Source organism: Pelecanus crispus, chromosome 17 (assembly GCF_030463565.1).
Source record: "Pelecanus crispus isolate bPelCri1 chromosome 17, bPelCri1.pri, whole genome shotgun sequence".
NCBI lineage: Eukaryota > Metazoa > Chordata > Aves > Pelecaniformes > Pelecanidae > Pelecanus > Pelecanus crispus.
The window spans coordinates 192,446-218,214 of record NC_134659.1 but is presented as its reverse complement, the minus strand read 5'-3'; the positions used below and the strand labels follow the sequence as shown (position 1 = coordinate 218,214).

Genomic DNA, 25,769 nt, shown 5'->3' with positions numbered 1-25,769 from the left:
GGTTTCTGCAAGCTGCCTTTTTATTCAGTGCATCTCAAAAGCAGGAGTGGACTTCTAACTTACTCAAAAAACAGTAAACAAATAAAGAAGTAAACTCTGGTCCTATCATTAGTTTCTGGTGCTACAAATTTGAGGAATTAAGCCGAATTTTATGTGGATGTGTTTAAAATAAATAAAATACTGTCACTAGGAGGGGGAGTGTAACAGAAGGAAATAGATTTATTTGCAATAAATTTCTATCCCTGCAGGGCAATAATCTTGGAACCTGAACCACTGGCTTCCCTATTGTGCTATTTTTACTGGTTTTCCTGGAAAGCTGTCTTGCTCTGAATGGCAAAAATTACACTATACACAGGTTTCTTCTTTCTGTCCGTATTACCTTGGGAGAAAACACCCCAGTTGTATACTATCCCATTATCTATTTAGAGCAAAACCAGTTGTAGGGACAGTCTCAGGTGTAGCTGGGATCCAGGAAATTGCTTTGGCTGTGTCAGTTGTCTGCCATGAGAAATTTAGTATCTTAGTTTCAGCTTGAGACCCTCATGGATTCGCTGCCAGTGTCATTCTCCCAGTTGAGCCTTTCTTGGGAGCAGCCAGCAGATCAGGGCCCTGTTTCCTGGTGTGATGCTTGCAGAATAAGGTCCCAGGCCCTGCTTTTACGTGGCATCCCTAGCTAATCAGCTGTGAACAGGGTGATACAAGCCTAACTCTTCTTTGGCATATGATATAATGTCTCCCTGCCAGCTGTGTACCTGAAGCCAGGCCCGGAAACTGCTCAGTCGGCAGTGCCTGCTGCATACGCGGTGTTTAGTGCGCAGCTGTCGCAGTGTCACAGTTTGTGGTTGAACAATTTGAAAAGAGATATCTGCGTAAAACACAGCAAGATGTATCAATTAAATTGGGTACATGGAACAGCGACACTATTTCCAGCCCTGAAGTAACAGAAAACTGATGGGAATCTGAGTTTCTTTGGAAAATGAGATAAGTATCATGAGGGATGTATGCTCCACAAAAACACGTGCACTAGAGCGTACACATTTTCTGAAATCCCATTTCTTTCCATCGTGTTTCAGTGGAACAAAGACCCCATGACTTGTAAATGCCAGGTCCTGTTAGACATCATGGACCATTTCAATGACATATATAGTTTAGCTGAACTTTTTTCCCCATCATGTGTGGAACTGCATCAGAAATCTGAACTAGTGATCATCAGAGAGACTAAGCTGCTATGTGGATATTGTTAGCAAAAAGCTGTTCTCTGAAATGGTGAATTAACTCGAGAAAGCCAAAAATTAAAAGATTCTGAGCCTTTGTTGTAATTTATTTTCCCCTTCTGGGGACAAACTTTCTCCCTTCTAGGCTGTTTTAAAAGGAACATTCTCTTACGAATAAATATGACAAATAGAAAAATAAAAATATAGAAACAAACTATGTAAACGCAAGCCCTGAGGTATTTCAAGCACACAGTGTAATTTTTGTACCTGACATGCAATCTAAAGGTGCCAGTAAGAAAATTTACTTTATGGCTCTGTAAAAATGTCCCATCTTTCTTTCCTGCCTTACACCCGAAAGAAAGGGTGAGAGGTTGAGGTAAGAGCCCCAAGGAAGCTGTGATAGTCACAGAAACAGAGGATATTAAAGTGCTGTGTGTCTTTTCCTGACCATTTTACTCTTCGGTTGGCTTCCACAGGCCAGTTAGATTCTACAGAGTATCTGACAAAGCTGCTGCTTTTTTGGATATAGGCTCCACTCCTGCACCAGCATATATACCATATAGAGTCTTGCAGGATAAAGGGACTTCTGAATAAAGATTTTAGTGGCCCCTTTAACTTGTAGGTTGGGTTTTTTTTGGGGGGGTGTGTGTGTCTCAAGCTAGCTTGGGAAGCTTAAGCACACTTCGCACTGCAATTGCTGTGTTATCTTGCCAGCTTCCCACCTCTTTCCCCCTCTTCCTTTAGCCTGGATCTCCTTGGACATGTTTCCTCCCCCAGAGCTTTCTGCATTTGCATGAAGGGTCCAGTCCTAAAAAAAAAAAATTCCAGTCTCTGCATGACAGTGAAGTCAATGGGTCTACTCACATGAATTACAGTTTACTAGAGCAGGCCCCCAGGCATTTTTTTTTTTTTTAATAAGGTCCAATTTTATTAATTGTACTCTGTTTGGGCTTCGGAAAGAACAGTTACAAAATGGATCATAGGTCTTACTTTTTAAAATAGCATTTGTTCCTCTGCTAATTCTCGGCAAACTGGGGCTCAGTATGAAAGGGTTTCAAGCACTGTGTACCTGTGGGTGTGTGTACACTCTCGCATAGTGAGACTCTGGGATAATATGCGTGCAAACATGCACACACAACATATTCCATTTGCACATACTTACCTAAACAAGGTACTGAGTATACACGTACCTGCTCATGTGCATATATATTTGTAAGGAGAGATATGCATGTGCTTATACAATGTCTACAGGTGTGTAAACTCTTAATTGCACATATATAAACACTAAAAATCAAATGAGTCTTAGATGAACCTTTGCTTTTTTCATTAAAAAGGACATTTTAAACCCCTTTTTTGTCACTTTGGTTTTACTGTAACTAATACAATTCACCTGCTCACCTAATGGGATATTTTCCTCTCAGTATGTTAAAACACTAATTAAAATGCATTACAATTATTAAATTGGGTAGAAGAGCACTTCTTGTAAAGCTTAGTCTGGAACTCCTGGGACATAGTTGTGTAGTGAAAGTTTTAGATCACGTCTCTTGTGTTACGGATCACACAGCACAGAACCATGCTGAATATCATGCCAAAGATCTAGAAGAGAAGGGATGCAATTTAGGGATCCACTTACAAAACAGTTATAAAATAGTCTGCATATCAGAACAATCTGAAGGTTCTTATGGCAGAATAGCAAGTGACTGCTTCCATCTACAAACTCCAAGACATCAAACAATTACAATAAAAGACATCTCACTGATACTTAAAGACAAGCTCACACCAGTTTCACTGTTCTTTTTTCTAAATGTTAAGGGCAGCATCACAGCCCCAAATGTTAATATTATTAACATAAATTTCACTGACATCAATGACTGTGACTATTGGTATTATACCTAGCATTGCACCAAAAGGTTCTGAGTTTCAGAATGCTTCGACGTGGAATATTGTATACACATTTGAATAAGAGCAGAGAATGATTCCGGAATGAACCAGGTCTCTGGAACTGGTGCTGAGCATTGCGGTTTTACAGAGAAAGCTAAGCTCTTAACAGGTACTAGTCAAGACCTCAAGACTATACGTTAAATATAGAACTATTCATGTAAGAGAACTAGTTAACTAGAGGGAATGTTAAAAGCAGAGAACAGTGGGTGTTGCCAGTCTCCAGAAATTTCTTTTTTGCCACAGTTAGCAGCTACCCCCTGATGCTTCATTGCTAATGACGGGAGAAGGGCAATACTATCAGGCAGTTAAACCAGTGAGTTCATCTCCCCTCCCCACACACCTCCCTAAGGAAGAAGGAGACAGCTGACCAGTCATACCCCATGAACTGTCAGAAACAAGCACAGAAAAATGTACAGACATGTTTGTGCTGCTAAATAGGTTATAATTTCATAACTCCTGCTGTATCTGAGGTGGGAAGTCATAGAAGAGATTTCATATTTCTAGTGTATCCTTGCTGAGCAATGAGGTTATCGGAACTCTGTCCCACCCATGTTGCTTTGCTGTATTTTTGGGTACACCTTAAGGTTTTATACAAATCACAGGATTGTTTAATCGCCTCTACTCACGCCACGGTTTCTACTACATACATAAACCCTTCATCTGCTTTTAAGTGTCCACGTAAGTCCATGAACCCCCTGCTCTTCAGAGAAGCTAAAGGTGTATTTCTTTACTAATATTCTAGCTCCTCATGCTGCTTCAGACTGCTGCTGCTTTCCGAGTCTGAAGGAAGTCATGGCACACGCGTGCTGGAAAATGCTTTCTGTTAAAGCCTGCGTGTGATACAGATGGCCCACTCCTGCGTGTCCTGGCAGCAGGGTGACATCTATTGGTCACAGCCCTGTCATGAAGGAGGAGACCTTGGGAATACAGCAACAGACGCTTGTGGGAGAAGGTGGCCTGTAAGGAAAGTTATCGACACTTTGACGACACAATTTGATGAAACAGCTACCCGTAACTAGGTGTGACGCGTTTAGGAAAGAATTGCTGTTCTGAAAACTATGCAGTTTAAATCCTGTTCCTTTAACAAAATACATCTGATCACTGGATCTATGACCTAGAAAATCTGTTTATAAACTATCCTTCACACCGAACCAATGATACAGCCAGCGTTTTCCTGGAAAGCCATTTCTATACAAAGGGTAGGTCCTCTCTAGTCCTTATGAAATCTAAGGAATGGATCCTCAAAGGGCCTAAAGCATCAGTCTGCAGTTGTTTTGGAATAGATGAAATGCTGCTACAGCCTTTTGCTTTCCAGTTTGGTTCATGTGCACTCTGCTTTCCTACTACTACAACAAAACAAGATTACCATTAGATACTTTAGACCCTGTCTAAGAACACAAAATGAACTGGAAAAATGAAGTCACACAAGTCTGCTTGCACTGATGTGGGCAATTCCCAGAGAGAGGACACACAAAAGTGATAAGAATAGCTGCACCTTTGAAGAATCTCAGAAGCTGCCGCAAAACACCTTCCACAAAGCTTTGAGTAAGGAGCAGGGTACTGGGCTCAAAGGTAGATTTGAGAGTGAGAACATGGATTTACTCACTGCGATGCCAGCAATTGCAATTCCAACAATTCCAACTAAATGCAGATTAGCATCAATTACATTCTGGATTTCAACGAGGCAGTTCTATCAAAAACAAAATTCAAAGATTTTTACTCCTAGAAAAGTATACTCCAACTCTGTCAGCTGTTCTCACTAAACAACAGATAAACATGAAAAATATTATTGCAGTCACTGTCCTAATTCTTGCATGTATGCCTTATGTTTTGTTGGACAATTTTCACAATATATTCCCTTTTCTAGTGAGACATCTGTACCTCTTGCCTGTAGAGGCTGACACATAGAAGTAATTTTCTTAGAATCAGTTTTCCCTAAATTTAAAATCCTTTATGTGACAGGCCATGATAAATCAGGACGTTTGGCTCTTCAGATTGACATCACTGTATGCACAAGCAGATTCCACAAAAGACAGAAATAACAGTATCCTTCTTAACACCAACAAAGTTTCTAGTCAGGAGTCTGCATGCACGATTAAGGCAGGCACTTGCCAAAATTCAGCCTTCGCGGGGCTTTTTATTTAGGACTCCTGTTCTGCTACGTCCTTTCCACTTTTCAGATCATGTAACATTGTCTCAGCTACCATGGGATGCTACGAGCAGGCTTCAAAAAGGAGGGCTGGGCATGTTCAATATGACCTCCAAGTTATTTTTGCCTCCGCTGTGCTCCATGTCATATGGAATTTCATGCTGGAATTTGCAAGATAAAAAGGAAATATTCCTTTCTTTCACTTATAGAATGTCTCCAATTTCTCCAATTTTACTAAACAATTGACATGAAAAAGGATTAGAACAACCAGAACAGAGGAAACTTGCCTTTGGCATCTGGATGTTCTCTGGACAGGGTAATCCCATTTGTTGTTCCATATTATCTTTACCACAGCATTGGAGCTAAATGAGAGAGAGATGAAGAATCAAAGAAAAGGAAACCATAGACTTGTTTCACACTGAAAGTGAGTTACTAGTTTCATACTGAAAATGAGACAATAAACACCTAAGAAAAAAGAAACAATACAGATCAAGTAATAATTTTATTCCCTATATTAACTGCTACCTCTGGTAGAGTTCCAACTGTGAGGGCCAAAATTCTCAAAAATCAGTTTTGGTTGTCTGAAGCCATAGCAAACAGACAAATCTGTATTAACAACAACTTCCAGAAGGGATTTTTATCACAGTATCTCATAACAAAGCAAACAAGTGGATTTTGGAAAAGCAGATCCCTGGCTTACAAGGAAACAGGAGTTGTTAGAGGGAGAAAGCAGAACGTTCAAATAGCGCATACAGAATTACGGGCAACACACAAAAGCTACAAGAGAGAATGCTAGAATCTTTATTTTTGACAAAACATAGTTCTGGGTTTGGAGACAGTAATAAATCAGAGTGCTTCAGAGGGTTTGTTTTTCCTGTTTGCCTATCTCCCACAAAATGCCTGGAATTCCTCTTTGGGTCAGAAATAACAGCTATGGGAGAAGGACAAAAGGGTCTGAGGTTGTGAAATGTTTGTTCTAAAGAACGTGGGAATGCTGTAAGGAGCAACAAAGCTTGGGCTTGATCTCTGTGGGAGGCAGTGTAGATACGGGATGGATACAAATAGGATTCAGGATGTCACAGGTTCTAATTCTGATTCAGACGCTAACTTTTTGGGTGGCCTGAACTGAGTCACACATGTGCTTTTGGTTCTTTACCTACTTGGTTCAGTCAGTGACAGGATCTGCCACGTTGTAGGTCCTGGGACACAGGTCACAGTTTTTTCTCCGATAAATGCAGAGAGATTCACAACTTCTACCTCTCTGCATTTGTGAGTGTTTATTCTTGGATTTTAATATCCAAAAGGGCCATAATAGTCATGTCTTCTGCACAACAAAGACCAGAAGCATCAGCTGAAACTTAAAAGCCTGGCCATTTTCACTTTGAAAGGTAAGGATCACTTGGGATCTGAAAACAACAATTCTGACAGAGCCGTCAGGAAACCAGGTTGTGAGCCTCTGGCTCCATTTTAAGTAACACTCAGTTCTATTCTTTCATACCTCAGCGGGAGGCGTTCTGAATTTTAAAGGATGACGTGACAGTGGAGTAGCAGCGCAAGATATTAAAGCTCAGGAGGACTACTCACAGCCAAGTGGTAGCGATAGATAGTCCTGTTGACCTTCCCCCCTGGGTTTTTCATATAGTCATCATAAATGTCTTCATAGATTTTCTGAGCTTCCTGTATTGCCTGCAGAAATCAGACTTTCCAAGTGAGTGGCAAATAAGTCTTACCCGCAATCCAGTGCGGACTTCCAGCTCATGTCATCAACCTCCAGAGCAGAAAATTATGCCTGGTAAACTGAGGTACCATGATTAGAAAGATAGGAGGTTCCATGGCCTGATGGCATTCAGAGGGACTCTGCATGGGTCAGAATGTACATATGCTGTATTCTGTATTTTGGTTAAACACTGTTAGGTGGAGAAATTCAGTACTTGAATTTGTCTGCCCTTTTCCCAAGCAATACCCTCTTATCATATAGTTCTACTTGATGTTCCTTGTGGATGTAAGGTTGAACCACACCTACAGATTTTCTTTAATAGAGGGGGGCAAAAACTGCATCCCATTCTGGACTTGTGATAACACAAGCTCTCATTGACTCTAGATGAGAATGTTAGGGAGTCTTCCTGGGAAAAGTCTCCTGGAAAGTTTTCCTATGCAAGAGCCAGACTGTAGGTCAGTTGGCTCTGGAATTCATAACTGCCCCATTATTACATTAGAAGTTGCTTGCTACTTACCACTTTCTTGCCTATAAAGGCAAATACTCCAGCAGTGACCTCAGCCGCAAATATCACCAACAAGCAAGCAAAGAACTGCAGAGGAAGAAGAGAATCTTCTATTAACACACTTTGCACAATTCTGCTTTATATGGACTGCCAGCCAGTCCCTCATCCTTGCCCAGGCCTCAACAGCCCACACAGTAACTGAAAGAAAGCCGGTAAGCAGGTTCCGTAACAAGGGTGTCAAGTCAGGTTTCTTGTAATATGGAAACAAAGGTGGAAATGGCAAAGATGTGGCTCAGATGGTAGCTTCAGAAAAGACAGACGGTAATTCCAGGAAATATATCACATGAGACAAGCAATGGAACTTCTTCATGTATGGAAGCTCTGCAATAGCACGGTGATTAGAGATGCTAGATTAGCCAGTAAAAGGACGTAAGACATTTCAGGTCTTGGACAGCAAAGATCTTTCCACTAAACACACAAAGCATATTCTTTTGAATGATTTTCCTGCACAGCCCAGGCCCTTGAAACCTTTTACTTACTGCTCCAAGTAAGCACTGAGACTCCCGCGCAGCTCCACAGCACCCAAAAAATCCAACTGTGGTCATGAGAGCCCCTGCTCCCACCAATACATAGAGTCCTATGAAAAATCAGAATCAGACAAGAATTTAAGAAGGTTTCTCTTCCCAAGGTCTGCTACCTATTTTGTCAAACCCACACATTTGTAAGTAAGAATGGTCTCTGGCTCTCACAAAGAACACCTGTTACACCGAGAAGTTGCTCACACCACAAAAGAATGATTTCTTCAGAATTCTTGGAGAATTTATTGAAAGCAAATGAGAAGACTTCCACCTCCCAAGTTTCCTGTCCCAAGGGCAGCTCAGTCCAGGAAGAACATACACCGTACCACCCAGAACCACCTTACAACGCTTCAGTGTGGAATGTAAGGCAAAAAAAATCCACCATTGCTAGAGGGCTTATTTCTGTGAAACCTGGGGCTGGAAATGTGCTGTACTGCTATGTAGGGGTGGAACTTAAAAAGCTACCTGGCAGCTACGCTCTATCAGTTGCCTGGCAGTACATAAAAAATGGCATTTTAAGATCTTCAGGAAAGGTACGGGCAGTACAGTGTGATGTTCTTCTGAAATCAACGCTTTGGCTGGGGAAACAGCTGATTGCTGTGGGAAAGAAGGGGATGGTTGGGGGAACTCCTTGAAAGCTGTTAGAGGAAGTGAATGAAACAATGAATTTGCACCTTCTGGCAAAATAATGAGTGGGAAGGACAGCCTGGGGGAGGTCATAAGCTCAGCAATAGTCCTGAGCTTGGTCACTGCAGAGAATGGAAGCTTGTCTACAGTTCAGTCATTTGGAGCACCGCATCTTCCTTTTACGATAAGTGGCTGCTTTACTGCCTGCTGGGCAAGCATATTCCAGTGTCATTGCTTTACATTTTTCTTCCTCCAACATACTGATGCAAGTGTCAGAATATGAGATAATCAGCAGCTTTTAAAGGCTAATGTTATCAGTGCATTATGATCAGAAGACTTGGAGAAGAGTTGCCTGAAAATGGATAGAATCAGGGAACAAGACAAATCACATCAGATATAGTAAAAAAAGGTGATTCTGTGTGAAAGGAGTGTCTAAGACTTAGAGTCCAAGAACCTTGCACGCATGGCCTACAAAGTGTCTCATGATGCATGCTGCCCTCATCTGAACTGCAGGATACCCTCCTACCACCTTATTTCAGTAGGCGGAATCAGAGTGGCTTTGCAGCAGCCAGCAGCAACACTGCATTGCCTTAGTGTTCTGGATGTTCGCAGTTAAGTGTTATGCAGTTACTGAATCATTTAAGGGACTGCTCGGACACCTTAGCCAACCTCTTCCTGGGAATGCATTGCTGAATGGACTTGAGGCTACTGGCACAAGGAGTTACCTGTGTGTAGACAAATTTAATGACATAAAGGAAGAACAGCAAAAAGTGGATCATCAGACTAAACACATTAAGAGGATAATGAAGCAATCTGGGGATGAGACTGCCAGCAAAGACCAGGCCTGAGACCAGTATGGAACATGGGAGATGTCAATATAGCCCCATACATAGGTAAAGATCTATGACCCTAACTATGTTCAGAACTTGACAGGGAAAAAGCTGTAGAGGTAAGGGGAATAATATTCATCTCTGCCACCTGTAAAACTTCTAGAAACACTCACATTCAACAGTTTGGGGTTTTTTTTTTTTGGTTTTGGTTTTTTTTTTTTTTTTTTTTTTGTACGGGCTTTATCTAGGACAAAAAGAAACCAGAGCACAGAATTTTTCTTTCCTCACTTGTAAACTTACATGCTTAATCTGCGCGTAGGCAATTCATCCGTTCATGTGCAGTGTCAGTTCCCATCAGACCACAACAACTGTGTTTGTGCCTTGTCTCTGGGTACCATGTCAGCCAAAGTACAACAGGCTCAGTGCAGTGCCTTGTAATTCTAGTCTTTGTCTTGTGTGGGCAACGTGGAGGACACGCAGTAATCTGCCATGCCAATCCACTGCTAGAAAAAACAGCTCCATTTCCCTCATGCCATTATGAGCGGAAAGTGGAGCTACAGACTGTGCACACTAGAGGGCACAGTGAGCCTTGCTCACAGCTTTGACTACGCAAACTTTCAATGGAAATATTCAGTATTCGCCATTACCAATTTAAACATTATTTTAAAATCTGACCGAAATCTTTAGGGGTAACAGAGCTGCTGGCATTTACTGTTAGCAGGCCTTGTGTAACCTAGACGAGGAAGCCGTACAAATGACAGTTTGCAATGATTGCTAGGCAAATGAAAAAAGAAACAAACTGTCAATATACACATGCAGAGCATCTAGCTACTCTGCCACACAGATGCAGCCTGCCTGGAGAAGACAAACTCCTGCCTGCTGCTCATTCATTGGTGCATCACTGTCCAGTCACTGTATATCAGCCAGATATCTATCCCAGCTGTTGTGGTCCTCCTCCCCTCCATCCCTCTCGCCCCGGTGCCTTTCTTGTGCCAAGGATTGCTGCTGAGGAACACATTCTTCTAAATAGTGATAAACCAATCATAATTAATATGGCTTTGCCAGGTCTGTGATGCCAGATATGTGGGATTTGATGCTGACTGTGCTGGCAGTTCATATTCTGTATTTTCTAGATTTTTAATATTCAGCATCTTGTGACTTACTAAGTGTCGTGGTTTAACCCCAGTAGGCAACTAAGCAGCACACAGATGCTCGCTCACCCTCCCCCACCCCTGTGGGATGGGGGAGAGAATCGGAAGAAAAAAAAAGTAAAACCCGTGGGTTGAGATAAAGGCAGTGTAATAGAACAGCAGAGGAAGAGAAAATAATAATAATAATTATAATAACAACAATAAAAGAATATACAAAGTAAGTGATGCACAATGCAGTTGCTCACCACCTGCTGACTGATGCTCAGCCAGTCCCCGAGCAGCGATCGCTGCCTCCCAGCCAACTCCCCCCAGTTTCTATACTGCCCATGATGCCATGTGGTATGGAATAGCCCTTTGGGCAGTTTGGATCAACTATCTTGGCTGTGCCCCCCTCCCAGTTTCTTGTGCACCTGGCAGAGCATGGGAAGCTGAAAAGTCCTTGACTAGAGTAAGCAGTACTGAGCAACAACTAAAATATCAGTGCATTATCAACGTTATCCTCAAACTAAATCCAGAACATAGCACTGTGCCAGCTACTAGGAATAAAATGAACTCTATCCCAGCCAAAACCAGGACACTAGAACTAAGCATTCTTCAAGCCAATACCTGTACACATATTCACAACACAGTGGTTTTTACTGAGGGAGGGATATGCAAAGATATATATGGCTCAGGAGAGAAAGGTCAGCCCCTCCTGGAGGATGAATTGGAAAATACAAAAAACTTCTCTCAGGTGCAGAACCTGTGGTTCAACTGCCAAACACCAAAACTGCCATTTTCTGACATCTCCATGGTAACAAACCAAAGAAAGATATTTCCTGGGCCCTTGTCTGCATGCCACTCCCTACTCCAGTCCCTGTAATTACTTATCAGGTAACGTAGCAGAGAGACTTTTTGATTAAGATGACTGGAAAGAAGTCTTCCCATTTCTTTTTGTTGCTTCCAGCTAGCAAAGACAAAGCTCTCTGAGGCTCAGGGGTGAGACCACTTTCAGGAATTTGGATTTGCTTTTGTCTGAGAACCAGAGTTAACATTTCACTTGCATGACTCACAGCTAAACCGCTACCTCAATCAGAACTTCCCTTTTAAGGCGTGTTACAGGAAGAACTCCACCAGTCACGAAACAAAGCCCAGCTTGCTGTGTGTCTGGCCCCACAGTTGAGCCAGCCAAGAAAACCACCTTCTTCCATCTTCTGTTCAGGGGAGTTTATTCCAGACTTTGTCCTTTCTCAGCCTGGGACTAGTAGTTGCTGATACTCAGAGAGCTATTTCTAGATGGAAAATAATGACGAAACTTAAATTCCACAAAGCTAAAGATGTTTTTACTTGGCTACTACATATACACACATGTAATCTTTCACGCAGGAATGAGACACTTGAAGAGCAGCTTGAAAGAAGTTGAAAGGGACCAGGTTACTTCTCAGCTTGCACTGTGAGGTTTCTTAGCACCCAGATCCAGATATGCTCAACTGGAATATGATTTCCAGGACGGGTATCAAAGCAATAGATTCAGAAACATCCTAGATGCTGTAAGTAGATAAGACAGGGAGCTAGTATTTCTTTTCCTAGTGGGCTATACACAGCAATGTAGGCATGATCACCTCAAATCCTTCACAGGAATAGACCTAAACTGAAAAGCGAGACTCTCTGGAAAGGAAAGAAAAAGAAGAGGGTGACAATGTATGGCACCCCTTAGAATCACAGCCTTACCTAGAGACATCATGCGCTGACAGCCATCAAGTTAGCCCAGTTAGGATCAGCAAAGCAGACAAATCCAGAAATTTGGTGTTAATGTCATACATTGCTATGCAATAGTATCATGTTTCAGAAGTAACTAAGTTTCACTAAAGCCCGTTCCTTTCAAAAAAGCAGGATGGAAAGCAAAGCCTTAATCAGCTTCTATTCATAAGCGCTTCCATTGTAAAATACAAAGCCTTGGCATGGCCTCCAATTTGGCATCTACAGCACAGCAGAGAAACAAAAAAGACAGTTTATAGTCACAAAATGGAACACATTTGATAGCTAGAAACTCTGACACAAAGAAGTTCACCACGAAGTTCAGCATGGCAAAAAGTGTGCAAATCAGATCAAGGTAGAGAGCTTGTTTCGGTGAATGGAAAATTTTGAGAAGACTGTCCAGCTGCAGCTTTTTGTGCAGCAGAAGTAGGTAGAAAGGTAGAAAGGAATCAAATGTTTGTGGCCTGTGTGAAATTTTTCCTCTTACCTCTTCTTGCCTCTGTTCATTTCCTGATTCCTCATTTTGTCACTTTGATCTGTGTCTGCTAATGAAGAGGAGAGAGAGTTTGACAACTAACTAGTCTCTGAGTTCATTGGCAGCACACAGCCCATGCAGGAGCAGACAACAGATGAAGAGAGAACACTGAGAACAGGCACACTGCTATGGCATTAAGGAGGGCAAACGCTGGACCGAATGGCAGAAACCTGCCATGTCTGTGACTGCTCACAACCCAGGAATGTTGATCGCAGCTGCATGCAGGACCCACAAAGCAAGTCACTCTCAGCCCCTGAATGCAAAGGGTTGAAGCAGCACATTCCAAAGAATTAAAAGCCATGTGCAAAATCCAACAGAAATTTGGTTGATCTGAGCAGACGCAGCCAGGACACTGATGACTGTGAGGGGTACTGGAGGAAATATGGGCTTCTTTGTAAACACAAGAGGATGAAAAACAAAGTGTCATAGGACTGGGTTTTTTGGTTTGTTTTTTTTTTTTTTTTGACAGAGCCTATTCTCTCGACCTTTTTTGTGGGGAAATATTCAGGTTTTGGGGTGGTGGCTTTTTTGTTGTTTTTGGGGGTTTTTTGGCTGTGCTAAACCACCCACCCACACAAACACACAGACTTTTATAAGCTGTGAAGAGAAACTAACACTTCTACTTTTAGCAGTAAGTCAAGTGAGAGAACACCTAATAACAAATTTATTTCCCTTCTGGCTAAAAAATAGAGAGTGTAAGGGGGAGAAGCCCACACTTCAGCCATTGTTTCCTTTTGCAAAGAACAAATTTGGAAAGCAGTAAAGCAGCACCTTTTCTATATACTTGATTTTTTGATTCATCCCATGGGGAAAATCATTTCCCGAAAGGAAAATGTCAAATGGGGGTATTCCCTGTGAAAGTTCCAACAGGAGGGATTCCCATTTTCTAGCAGACTCTGCTTTGCAATTACAAGGGGAATTAAAAAGTTACGTGGCAATCTCAGAGCAACCTATGGCTCCCAATAATGAAGAATGGCGAATCTCTAGACTGGCATCTATGTTCCTGGCACAGAGTTCTTCCGTAAGATACTGTTTCCTCTGTGTATGAGCACATATACCCTACTGGGGCTGTACTTGGAGACAGTGGATCTGCAAGTGTGAAGCAGCACCTCAAGAAGGATAAAGGGTGTTCTGTGTGTCATTTCTGGATGAACAAAACCTTTGTGATTAGCAGTGAATACAGAATTTTTAGACTAGGTAGAAGAGAAGAATGGAATTTTATAGGTGCTGACTGCAGTATGTCTTCATGTGTATCAAGAGTGAGGGAGGGATCAGCCCCACTTTTTAGAAAAATGATGAGTGAAATCTGCAAGACATCTGTTCTTTGTTCCTTAGAGCAATTAAAAACCTCTCTCAAGGTAACATGCAAACCTATGCATAACTAATCTGAAGGGAAATGTCACCAGTTCTTTAGTCTGTCATATGGCACTTGGGCAGAGGAACAACTGTGGCCTTAGAATCAGATTCCCTCTGTGCTCCTATTGCAAAGAATCACGTGATAGGCAGAAGTGTGTACTACCAATGTTTTATGAACAGAAAGGAAACATTACAACACAAACCAGGCAGGTAGGAACCTACTAATGTGAACATTAAAACCATTCTTATTTCAGACAACGCATGAACCATCACCGTCACCACTAGATACACTCTGCCAGCCGCCTAGGCTGGTAGAGATCTCATTTCAGAGTCTGGAACAGAACCCACTCCCAGAGTTGGTTTTGGTTGGTTGGGTTTTGTTTTTTTTTTTTCAATCTTACTGATGGCTTTGAGGTACAAATCTGTGTCTAGAGCCTACTGCAAAGAGCAGGAGTAGACAAACGTACACTGTCTTTCTGTCTGGCTTTATTTCACATGGATTTCTTGTTTACCTGGCTGCTATGGTCACTTTCCATTTTAAATAATTCTACTTTTTCTTTTTGGGGCTGAGTAACTAACACCGAACAAACCGCCAACTGTTCATACTTCACTGAGAAAACAAGAAGCTCTGTTCTTGGTATAAGGGATCCAGAGGCAGTGATGACAGGAATCCTAGAACCCAGACACGACTTTAAGAGATTTTCCTGAGGCTGTATGTGCATTACAGTCTGGGAGGTAGATGTGCTCCTCCACAGAAGGACGGAGGCTGTCAAGCCCTCAGTAGAGCACGAGGGAACCTGTAGTGCAAATGCACTATTGGAAAAGATGAGAAACACATGTAGAAGTTGGAAATAACAGGCCAGACAGGGACAGTTGTGTATGTTGCACATGGTAGCAAAGTCAGTTTCTGAAACAGGCTTGTTACTAGAGATTACCATTTCTGTGTTAATAGATTTTTAGTATATTTATCTATAAAATACATTTACAAAACTGGAGAAGAGATGCCGAGTCCTCTGAAGGAGGATGAATTTCTGGAGAATTGGAACATACCCTTAATCTGACTATAATGCACAGACATAATTATATGTCCTGTGTGAATTCAACAGGTATTTCGTGTTTAATATTCCTGGAACCACAAAACATTGCAGATAGCAGCCAGTTTGTAGGCTTCTGCTGATGCACAAATCCTGAATTTCAATTTAAAAGCAACCTCACTGTAATGTAACATCCCAGTCCACTGCCTCCCCCTTCCAACAGAATACCAGCACTTCTTACATATCTTGCTCACATGCATCTCACAACCCTAAATAATTGTGTCCCAAATTCACATAAGCCTAAGTATGTCAGCTGTTACCTTCTCAGTAGTCTCCCATGGCTCTGTCAATATCTACTTCACCCTATACCAAACTTCACTGAAGTCAGATGTAATCAACATACCTGCATTAGGTGGATCTGTACTATCGCTGTTGAACTTCACAGAATCCTGTGGTAATGGATTCTACGATTTAATGATGTGAACAGTGTGAAAAACTTCCTAATATGGAAATTGTTCATAGAGCATAGTATGATAATAATCTTGTCAAACTTCCTTCTTAGTACTTTTTCTAGTTTTATTACATCCTTTTTGACCAGAACCACATACAGCATTCAAGACACTGTGTGCACCGGCAATGGACACAATGACATGAAAATTTTTCAGCTGGATTCTCATTTCCTTTCTTAATCATTCCTGACATTTATGTGCCTTTTTGACTGCAGCTGAGGAAGGCACTTTTGTCAAGAGCAACTGACAGTGAGTCTAAGACCATGTTCCTGTCTGGTAATAGCTAATTTAAAGTCCGTCATTGTTTACACTGCTTAGATTATCTGTCACCACTTGCGTCACTTTGCTTTATTGATACTGTATTTCATCTGCCTTTTTAATACTCAGTCATTTGGTATTCTGAAATCCTCTCACAATTCTCAGCAACCCTCTCCACATTAGGACACCCTGAATAATCCCGAGTGTATGCATACAGTTCCATGCAGATATCAACAACAATTACACACTTCTAACGCTTAAAAGCACAGGCTCCAAGCCACCCAAAACAGAAAACAGAGTATGGCCATAATGCATTCACATAAATCTGCAGCCCCCACAGTAGCAGAAGTTTGGACTCTGCAGATAGCTGTCTTTACCCACCCAAGTGCTGATAAAGTAAGTGCTGGAACAGAACAAGCCAACTTAATCAAAACCCTCTCTGTAGATGCTTTTGAAGTGACACACCCCAAAAAGGAGCCAAGGGCTTTTTTCTTGCTGGTTTTTTTTTTTTCCAGCAGAAAAACTGCCTTCCTCTTAATGGCTTCATAGTGGACAGTCCCATTGTCCGGCTCTGTCAGAATGAAATACAACACAGGACATTTCCTTTGAGATACAATGGGTTATATTGGTTTGGTTCTTTTTCTAGAAGCCACTTTAGAGACTGGCATCTAGAGCAGAATTAGTCCTTTTAAAGAGAGCATGTATGAAGAACAAAGCATGTAACTGATAAAGCCTGAGCATTCCTGGAGTTTAGTGTGCTGCTACAGCAAGAAGAAACATCTTGATGTCATTTTATTTCACGCAGGACCAGTGACAGGTTTATCCCCAGTCACCGAGGTCACTTGCTACAGGTGGCCGTTTCTGGAAAAGTGGAATTGTTGAGCCTGTGGTGCTGGGCTCTGGCCTGTGCATGGACAGTCTGACCAGAATCAGATACAACTGCTTGATCGCTCACTGGGGTAGGCTGAGGGAGACCCCACGTACTCAGTGAGCGGTGTTGTCACAGTTCAGCATTCACAGCAATGCGACCAGAGTGCAGGCACCAGGGTGACTTGCAGCTGCCTAGAGGAAGGAGAAGAGGGTGCGTCAAAGAAGGAAATGGTGTAACTGTTGCTTCAGCTGTCGCTGCTGTGTGGAACTGGCTAACTTTTAGATAGCTACACACAAAGAGAGCCGGGGGGAGAAAGGTTTACCCAGGAGGAGAGTTTAACAGGCAAAAACCATAAAGTGCATTATCACATTTAAGTGATTAATTTAAAAAAAAATGCCTCCTGAATCTCAGCATATTGCAAATATGAAACTGTCAACCTGATGTTGATGGACAGATTATTCCATTAGGCTTAATTAGCTTGTTTTGTCAGAATTTTAACTTTGTGGTGGCCTTGCCTTTACTCTGCCAGGTAGGATACTGACTCTTAGGAAGTGATTGCTAGGTTTTATGATCCAGCACAGAGACTGAGGACTTTTGAACAGCTTTCATTTTGAGTAAGTTTTTTTTGGGGGGGTGGTAGTGGCGGTGTCATATTTTTTAAGCAGATACCCAGTGCAGCAGCTTTCATTTTCCACTCAGGGCCACTATCAGCCTTTTCTAAACCACTCTTTGTCAACTGCAGGAGAGACCTGCACACAAGATGATAGGAAGAAAGACAAGTTCATTGCTTAAGTACAGACTAAAAGCTTCTCCAATACACATGATGGCAGGACCATTTGATGCTCCTCTTGTAGTATTGCATCTCTACACAGAGGCTACTTTGCCAATAGCTCTCATTTTAAAGGCTGATAGAGTTTGAGACGCTATGGATTTTGGAGAGAAAATACTGTTGACTAAGGGTATAGTGCTTGACTCCAGAATACATGAATAGATCTATAACAAAATGAGGCACAGGAGCAGAGAATTGCAGTTTACATGGATTTAACTACTGACCAACTCCTGTTTGTATGGGCACCCACTGCTATGGAGAAAAACTACTAATATCTTTCAAATCCAGACATGACTTCATATCCTAAGGCATGTGCCATCTAACTGTACCTTTCAAAGCCAGAATGATCACTCATGCTCTCACAGACCCCAAGAAAAAGCCACAGCCACCCTGAAACTTCTATCCACAACTGGTTTGGCCCTGATGAATACCTGGACCACAGAATGGATCATGGAACTGGACCAAAGAGAATGTAACATAGCAGAAAGTTTGTGAGCCCTGGCTGTGCAGGAGAAGGAATGCTTCAGTGCTGCCAGTTATGAGAAAGAGTCATCCAGATTGATTCATTCACATTCACCAGTTTTTGTTACCATTCCTGATGGGGCTTGTTGAGCACCTACACTTCATTTTTATTGCTACTGGCAGTGATGTGACCCTCCGCACTTCACTTAGTAGGGATACAGAGAGCTTGTCCTCCATGTTGCCCAAGGAACCAGAACAGACTTTCTTCTTTATCCACCAAAAGCAAAGAGGGGAGAATAGGTGTCTTGAACTGACCCTTTAAAAGTCCCCATGTTTGTTTTTACTTCACAAATGCTCAACTTGCACTCAACAGGCACTTTGTCTTCACTTCTGTGCTTTAGGTATTTTTAAATTTAAGAACAGCACTACTAAAAAGAATTAATTAAGGACCAATTAATTGTGAGACAGCAATGCTGACATCTTGGGTTCACACAGCATCTCTCTTTTCCTTCTGATTGTTGCAGACTTTCCTGCCCGGTAAAAAACTCACCAGAGTCCTGGTACAGGAGTCTCAAGAAGGACGAGCAATCCGAGGGAATTTTCTTTATTCTACAGATCTTTATTTCATTTGGTCAGTACAGTGTCACAGGCAACTCAGATAAAAGAGGTAACTGCCCAGCTATTGACCTTTGCTGAAATTATCTTTTTTTTCCTTTCTTTTTTTTTTCTCTCAAGTACAGCTACGAGAGGAATATATGAAATCTACCAGAGCTGAACTGCAGTAGAACAGGAAAGCTACAGTTTTGCCTCACCCTTGAAACACAGGCACAAAAAACGTACTATGAGATGGAGTAACATAAAAATATTGTCACGCCTGCCACTGCAGTGGGAACTCCAAAAGTTGGGGAGCTGCAGAGAGAAGATGTCCAATTTTAGGAGGTTGCTCCAGTGTTAAGATACATCTGGTAAAGTGGCCGGAGACTGCATGGGTCAGAGAGTTCCAATTCCAACCTTTTATGTTGTAGGTTAAAAAACTGCAAGCTGCAGTGGGGAATATGGATCACTGAACACAAAACCACAAGCAACAGAAAACTAAGAACACGTATGTGCTTGACCTCAGCACTGTTGCCTGTAAGTTGTTCTCAAACCAACAAAAACATTTCAGTGGCTGGAAAAGATGAACAGGCCTGGTTGCCAAGTCATGGCCTGAACTATTCCAGGGGGCAGAAAAGACAGCTGGACTGCTGGTAAAGAACAAGGCTATTTAAGGAGGCTTATTCTGGCCTAATGGAAAATGCAAGGATATAATTATCAATTATTTTAAACTAAAACATTTCAGATCCAGGAAAAAAGACATCACAAGGAAGCACAAGAGAGAAGCTGGTTAGATTCAGCTGGCAGCTCAATCCAGGTACAAAAAGAGCAGAATGTGCTGCTCTTTAGAAGCAAAAAAATGAGATGTTTTCCACAAGATGGTGATTCTGGAAAGTGCTTCAACCTGCAAAGCAAACTGAATGCAGCTGCACTGTTGTTCCAAGCGCTGACACAAAGCTGATCTGATCACAAGGGTCTGGGTTATCACAAGGCAGCCACAAAAGTGGCCAATGGAACAGAGCTAAAGAAATTATTTTTAAATATATGGCCATATGTTTATACCTACAAGTCATACTGATGATCTGCTTTCTCTTTCAGCCCTCTGGGCAGCTGCTCCTTGTGTGCTGCACAGTGTTTCATATTAAGAATTCCTATGCAAAATTCTGGCTGTCACCCAGGATGCATGTTACAGAGCAAACACCAAGCCAAATAAACAATGCTCCTAGAGTCTCTGTGAGAAGGGCCCAATACACAACTGTCGAGGGGGACTCAGAGCTGACATATCCTAGAGAGGTAAAGCTCTTAAGCGTGACTGTCAAGTGTAGCCTTGTCTGCTGAAAAAAACCCCACCATTACTGAACTTACCACCATTCTTTTACCACTGCCTTAGTCACAGATTGTTAATAGCCTCAGACTTCTGAATCGCTGCCCCATCAGATGCTCAGAAGTCACAACAGCATTTAACACGATTTGTAATGAGGGAGGGCAGCAGAAATTTTTGTGGTTTTCTTTAACAGGAATGCTCCGTTCAGAGCACAATGCCGATTACAAAAAAGGGCCACAACTCTGCTTTAGAATTCAGTCAAAAGTGCAAGTTTAAAAGAATTCTCAATATATTTATGTCCTGTTCCTTAACACCTCCTCTGCTAGCAGTTACATATTACAGCACACAGCTCTATAAATACAGTGACAGCCCAATAGTTGAATGTCATGCTATATGATGAAACTTTTACAAGAACATTCCCCAGGACTTCCCAAAATTAACAACTCTGAACAGCTTTTGTAATTCCTATTCAGGACTGAAGCAGATTAAATCTTTTAGAGATTTAAATACACATGCACCAAAGAGTATCTTGTTTGCACAAGTGTTAGAGTTTGCACTGCAAAGCTGTAAAATGACTGTGGTGCTTATTCACATCACAGGATGTATTATTACCTTCTGGCTTCTAACAAACCAACAGTACTTGATTTTGAAGGCCAGAACATCCTTCTGTCTTGTTGAATCTCCTGGGTCAAGCATAAGTGGATGAGGCAGGGAAGGGTTCCAAGATACAACATAGGAAATTCAGCAGGTATAAACTGGATCTGGAAATGAAGTTGGTGATCTAACATGCTGCTGACATAGCAGCTCAGATGTAAGAGAAAAAGTAAATCGTCCTTCCTAGCTCTCTGTGTCAGTGGAGGCGCTGTAGGGTATTTTACAGTAACCCTCAGGTCCCAATCAAATTTTCATCTGAATGGTTTTATTTAGCCTCATAAAATCCCACTGAAACTATGCTGGACATAACACTCTACCCATCTATTCCCACAGTACTATACAGTCAGCTCCGTGCCTCTAGCCCGGCTGCATGTATTAAAGAAGCTTGGGGTTAGGACTGTAGTGTATCGGAGTCAAGGTCTCCACTAAGAGAATCAGGGCATTTAAAGTAACTGCACAGCCCAGGCAATATTCCTGTGATGGGTAACTGACTGCCACAGGACATCTTGGGTCAACTTCCATTCCTGGCCACCTTGCCGGAGTGGCTCGATGGACAAGGCAGGACTGGGTATTCATTCACAGTTGGCATTTTGCACCAATTGGATTTTATTGAGTGAGTCCCTCTCCAGGGGTAATATATTAAAACAAAAAAAAAATCTGACTCTTCTGGTATAAAGGCATGTTACAATTGCCAATAGATACAGAAATGCAGTTGCTGGCAGTCCTAGGAAAAGCAGCTACTACTTAAGGATGTCTATAGATACGTAACACAGGTGGCATTTCCAGAAAACCCAACTGGAAATCCTAGCTAGAAAAAAAATTATCTTCAATGCCTAAAATCCGATATGACCAATACCAATTCTGTGGGCTTGGGGAACTAGTTGATTCCTGCCTAGGTTGGACAAACAGTTCTTGAGATGACTGAACACTGTAGTTTTACTTTTCAGCTGTGGAAGGATTTGTTCTGATACTTAAACTCACACTGAGGGCCTCTGCGTGCAGACACAGGGAGAACTGGCGAGCAAAAGTTTTACTGCTGCACTGGTATTAGAAACATTCAGAAGTGACACTGTTGTTTTGTTGGCTAGCAGCTGCACGGAAAACTCTGGAAGGATATATTGATAAGCCCCATGTTCCAGGAACCTCTGACCCATCTCAACTTCTATTCTGACAGTAAGCACAATTCACTTAGGATACGTGAGGATTGGATCAAATCTGAGAAGAGTTCAGTTAGGCCTAAGGAAGGTGATGCCAAGCAGAGAAAGGATGAAAGCCATCGTGTACATGACACGCAGCACCAGAATGTCCAGTTTTGTGTAGTTAGCCCTGGAATTGTTGACCTGCATATAATTCAATGCATAACGTGTGTCACATGCCCCAGGATGAAACCAAGGCTAAAAGCTACTGTCATCACAGGCACTTTAACTTACCCATGAAGAAATACTCTGGAGACCTTTTCTCTGAAGCAAAGTCTGCCATAGCCCCACCAAACCGCAGCCATAGACCAAAGGCAATGACAGCCATTCCTGCCAGCTGGAAGATAAACAGACCAGTCAATACTTTAGTAACAATTGGCTGGAGAGCATCAAAGAGGTGTCATTGGTACCTTTTGCTTTCTTGAAATCCCACAGCTCGGGATTGCACTGTCAGAAAATTCAGGAAGCACTTGCCCGTGTTTGGTAACAATGAATTCCTGTTATAGTGCAATGTACTCCTTTCTTTCAGCTCTTCAGTGTAGTGGTGCTTCTGAACTTACTAGTGACTTTCAAACCTTGTAAGTAAGCGGATTTAGTCATCAAAACTTGGCCTGAATTGCAATGGGAAATGGAGTGGGAGCTGAGGGCCGGGGGAGAGGGGAAGTGAGTGCCCATGAGAAGAACGGACAGGCTGCAAATCCAATGAGGAACACTCTGCCCTCCCTCCTCACCCTCAGAACTGCACTGTAGTCAGGCAGCATGCAGGAGGCAACTCAGGGCCGGGGTCTGGAGTCAAGATGCTGTTACTGTAGGAAAAGCACCTGTGCTGGTTTTGGCTGGGATTAATTAGTTAATTTTCCCCATAGTAGCTCCTGTGGGGCTGTGGTTTGGATTTGTGCTGAAAACAGTGTTGATAATACAGGGACGTTTTTGCTGTTGCTGAGCAGTGCTCACACAGCCTCAAGGCCTTTCCTGCTGCTCACCCCACCCCACCAGCGAGCAGGCTGGGGGGGCACAAGGAGTTGGGAGGGGACGCAGCTGGGACAGCTGACCCCAACTGACCCAAGGGGTATTCCATACCATACGATGTCATGCTCGGCATATAAAGCTGGGGGAAGGAGAAGGAAGCGGGGGATGTTCGGAGTGATGGCATTTGTCTTCCCAAGTAACGGTTACGTGTGATGGAGCCCTGCTTTCCTGGAGATGGCTGAACACCTGCCTGCCGGTGGGAAGCAGTGAATGAATTCCTTGTTTTGCTTTGCTTGCATGCATGGCTTTTGCTTTACCTATTAAACTGTCTTTGTCTCAGCCTACGCATTTTCTCACTTTTACCCTTCCGATTCTCTCCCCCATCCCACCATGGGGAAGTGAGCAAGCGGCTGTGTGAGGCCTCGTTACCGGCTGGGGTTAAGCCATGCCAGCACCTTATGGGGAAGTGCCGTGTGACAGGAGTTAAGCCCTGCTGGCTTGGCACACACCAAACTTTTAGGACAGAAGTAACTTAATTGACTTTTTTTTCAACACTTGTAGCTGGTTTAGGGCTAAATAACAGCCTTTTGGGCTGAGAGGTGCCCCCTTCCCTGGTATGTATCACAGGTCCAGCTCCAGTGTCATGGGATATATGATGCTGTAGAGAGACCAGCTGGACCTCTAAATCATCATTCCAAACTACAGGAGACCATCTGCCATTTCAGAATTGCTGCTGCTGCTCAGTTGTAAGAAGGGTTCTGTTTAGAGGCTTACCAGAAAGAGAAGCTTGTATTGTTCTTAGGGATGTGCTGAAGTTAAGTGTTTGGACCAATTATGACAGGCCATTTTTCTGTAAATCACCATGGGACCCCCTATCAGAACTAGGAGGTAAAAGGATTATTACAGTGTACAATATCTTGGATCACAGAAATGACTAACAAAAAAGTGATGGATGCTGTCAAATGCAGGGAAAAATACCCTTTAATGCAAACAAGACTAGATCAAAAAGGAGTGTCAAGGCATGTTGTTTGAGGGGAAAGATCTATAGACAGCGGTGTCAGACCCACCACATGCCAGACATATTTATAAGCCTACCAGGCAATGGTGCGTGTCCTGGCAGACAGCTTCAGCATCCTGCAGGACCAGGCACAACGCGCTGCTCCCGTTCTGATGGAGACCCAGAGCTTAGGTCTGCAGCAACTGCGCAACCTGAACGAGGTTCACAAAACACCTGCTGCTTACCATACCCTTGGCAGCCTGGTGTGGTGCTTTTTTAATCTGTCCTGCATTGCCTGGCACTTGATTCATCTGCCATAGCTACAGCAAGCAAAGAAAGCAGGCAAGCATATGGCTGAAGAGCTTGGGATCGCAGGTTTCCTCACAAAAGTGTTATAGTACAGAGGGTGAGGGTCGCCTGCCACCCTGGTCATAGCATTTCAACCTCCCTGCTTGCAGGCATGGGCTCAGCCTTTGGGCTGCCAGAGCACCCTGGGAGCCCCCTCCTGTGGGTCCAGGCTTCCAAGTGCCTCTGGTAGTTTGGATGTGTTTGAAATGAATGCTGAGGAGATGGCTTCTTCCATCTCAGTGAAAAGGCCGATAACAAAACACAGTAATTGTCACTTTTGTGAAATAACATAACACAAAGCTTTGTCCTTCTACTGACTTGCAGCTGCAGCTGGGCAACATCACTCTGCTCCTACAGCTTGAGCACAGCAGCACTGTGTACCCGGAGCTTGCAGTGCTGTCACCAAGAGGGAAAAGCATTTGGTTTAACTGTGTTTCAAGCATAAAGGAGACAAAAGCCCAAAACCGCTTGCTCCAGAGAGGCTGAAGAGGATTACTTTGTGACTTCTTTTTAAAAAACAGTGAATAAGAAAGAAAAAGAGATTTAAGAAGATAGCATTGCTAATTGTTTTCCAGTGTGAAAAACTGTAAAGCTACTGGAAGGGAGAACACGGCGTGAGGGAAAGTGGAAGGAAAAAGCAAGCTTGAATTCAATTCTGCTACAGAACTGTGAGACTATTAAAAAGGTGCAATGAAGGGGAGAATGGGCATAGCATTCTCTAAATCTCGAGGGTTCTGCAGTAGCCACTATTCATTGCCATATTAGGGTAGCTTTTAGCAAAGTAGGTGCAATGTGATGCAAGGACTTTCTCTTAGGATGAACTTGTAAAAGTAGCAGCTGTTGGCTCACTATTTGAAATTACATTATTAAAAAGCATCGTGATGCTGTGAAGAAGTGTTCTGCGGCAGTACACTGCATGGGATGCTGGGAGAACCTCACAGCCTCCTGTTGTTTGAAATTTTATGCTTGTTAGGGAAACGGTCACTAAATTATCAGTTAAGAAAGATGTCGTCTTTTCTCAGCAATGTCATCTTCCGTCCTAGTGCGTGGTTTCCCAGGAAGAACGGTATCTTTATAGAAGCGAGTAAACGTCGGGAGCAGTGCTCGCCTTCCTGCAGCGCTGCCCCGGGGGCCCCGCGCACCCCCCTCAGAGCTCGGCCCTGCGGCGGGGCAGCCCCGCACCCCCGCGCCCCCGCGCCCTGCCCCGCGGGACCGGCCGGGGCCCGGCAGCGCCCGCAGCAGGTGCCGCAGGGGGCACGGCTCCGCCCCCCCCGCCCCGCCCGCGCTCACCCAGAAGGTCAGGTTGAAGATGAAGAGCAGGATCTTGATGCAGCGCATCCCCCCGCGTACCGTGCCCATGGCGGGCGCCGGCTCCGGCAGCGGC

General features: G+C 43.0%; 1 protein-coding gene across 2 annotated transcripts; it reads right to left on the bottom strand.

The window, feature by feature from the left end:
- On the bottom strand, positions 1-25,769 carry TSPAN2 (tetraspanin 2). 2 transcript variants are annotated; one of them, XM_075722278.1, is made up of 8 exons: positions 25,676-25,769; positions 22,306-22,408; positions 8,066-8,163; positions 7,539-7,613; positions 6,889-6,990; positions 5,592-5,666; positions 4,762-4,845; positions 1-2,810 (listed from the first exon to the last, which is right to left on the bottom strand). In XM_075722278.1, the coding sequence occupies exons 1-8, from the start codon at positions 25,742-25,744 to the stop codon at positions 2,745-2,747; spliced, it is 672 nt and encodes a 223-aa protein (XP_075578393.1). In that variant the 5' UTR covers positions 25,745-25,769; the 3' UTR covers positions 1-2,744. The 2 variants fall into 2 exon arrangements, with proteins under 2 accessions (XP_075578393.1, XP_075578392.1); XM_075722277.1 differs by lacking the exon at positions 4,762-4,845 and having other exon boundaries at positions 25,676-25,747.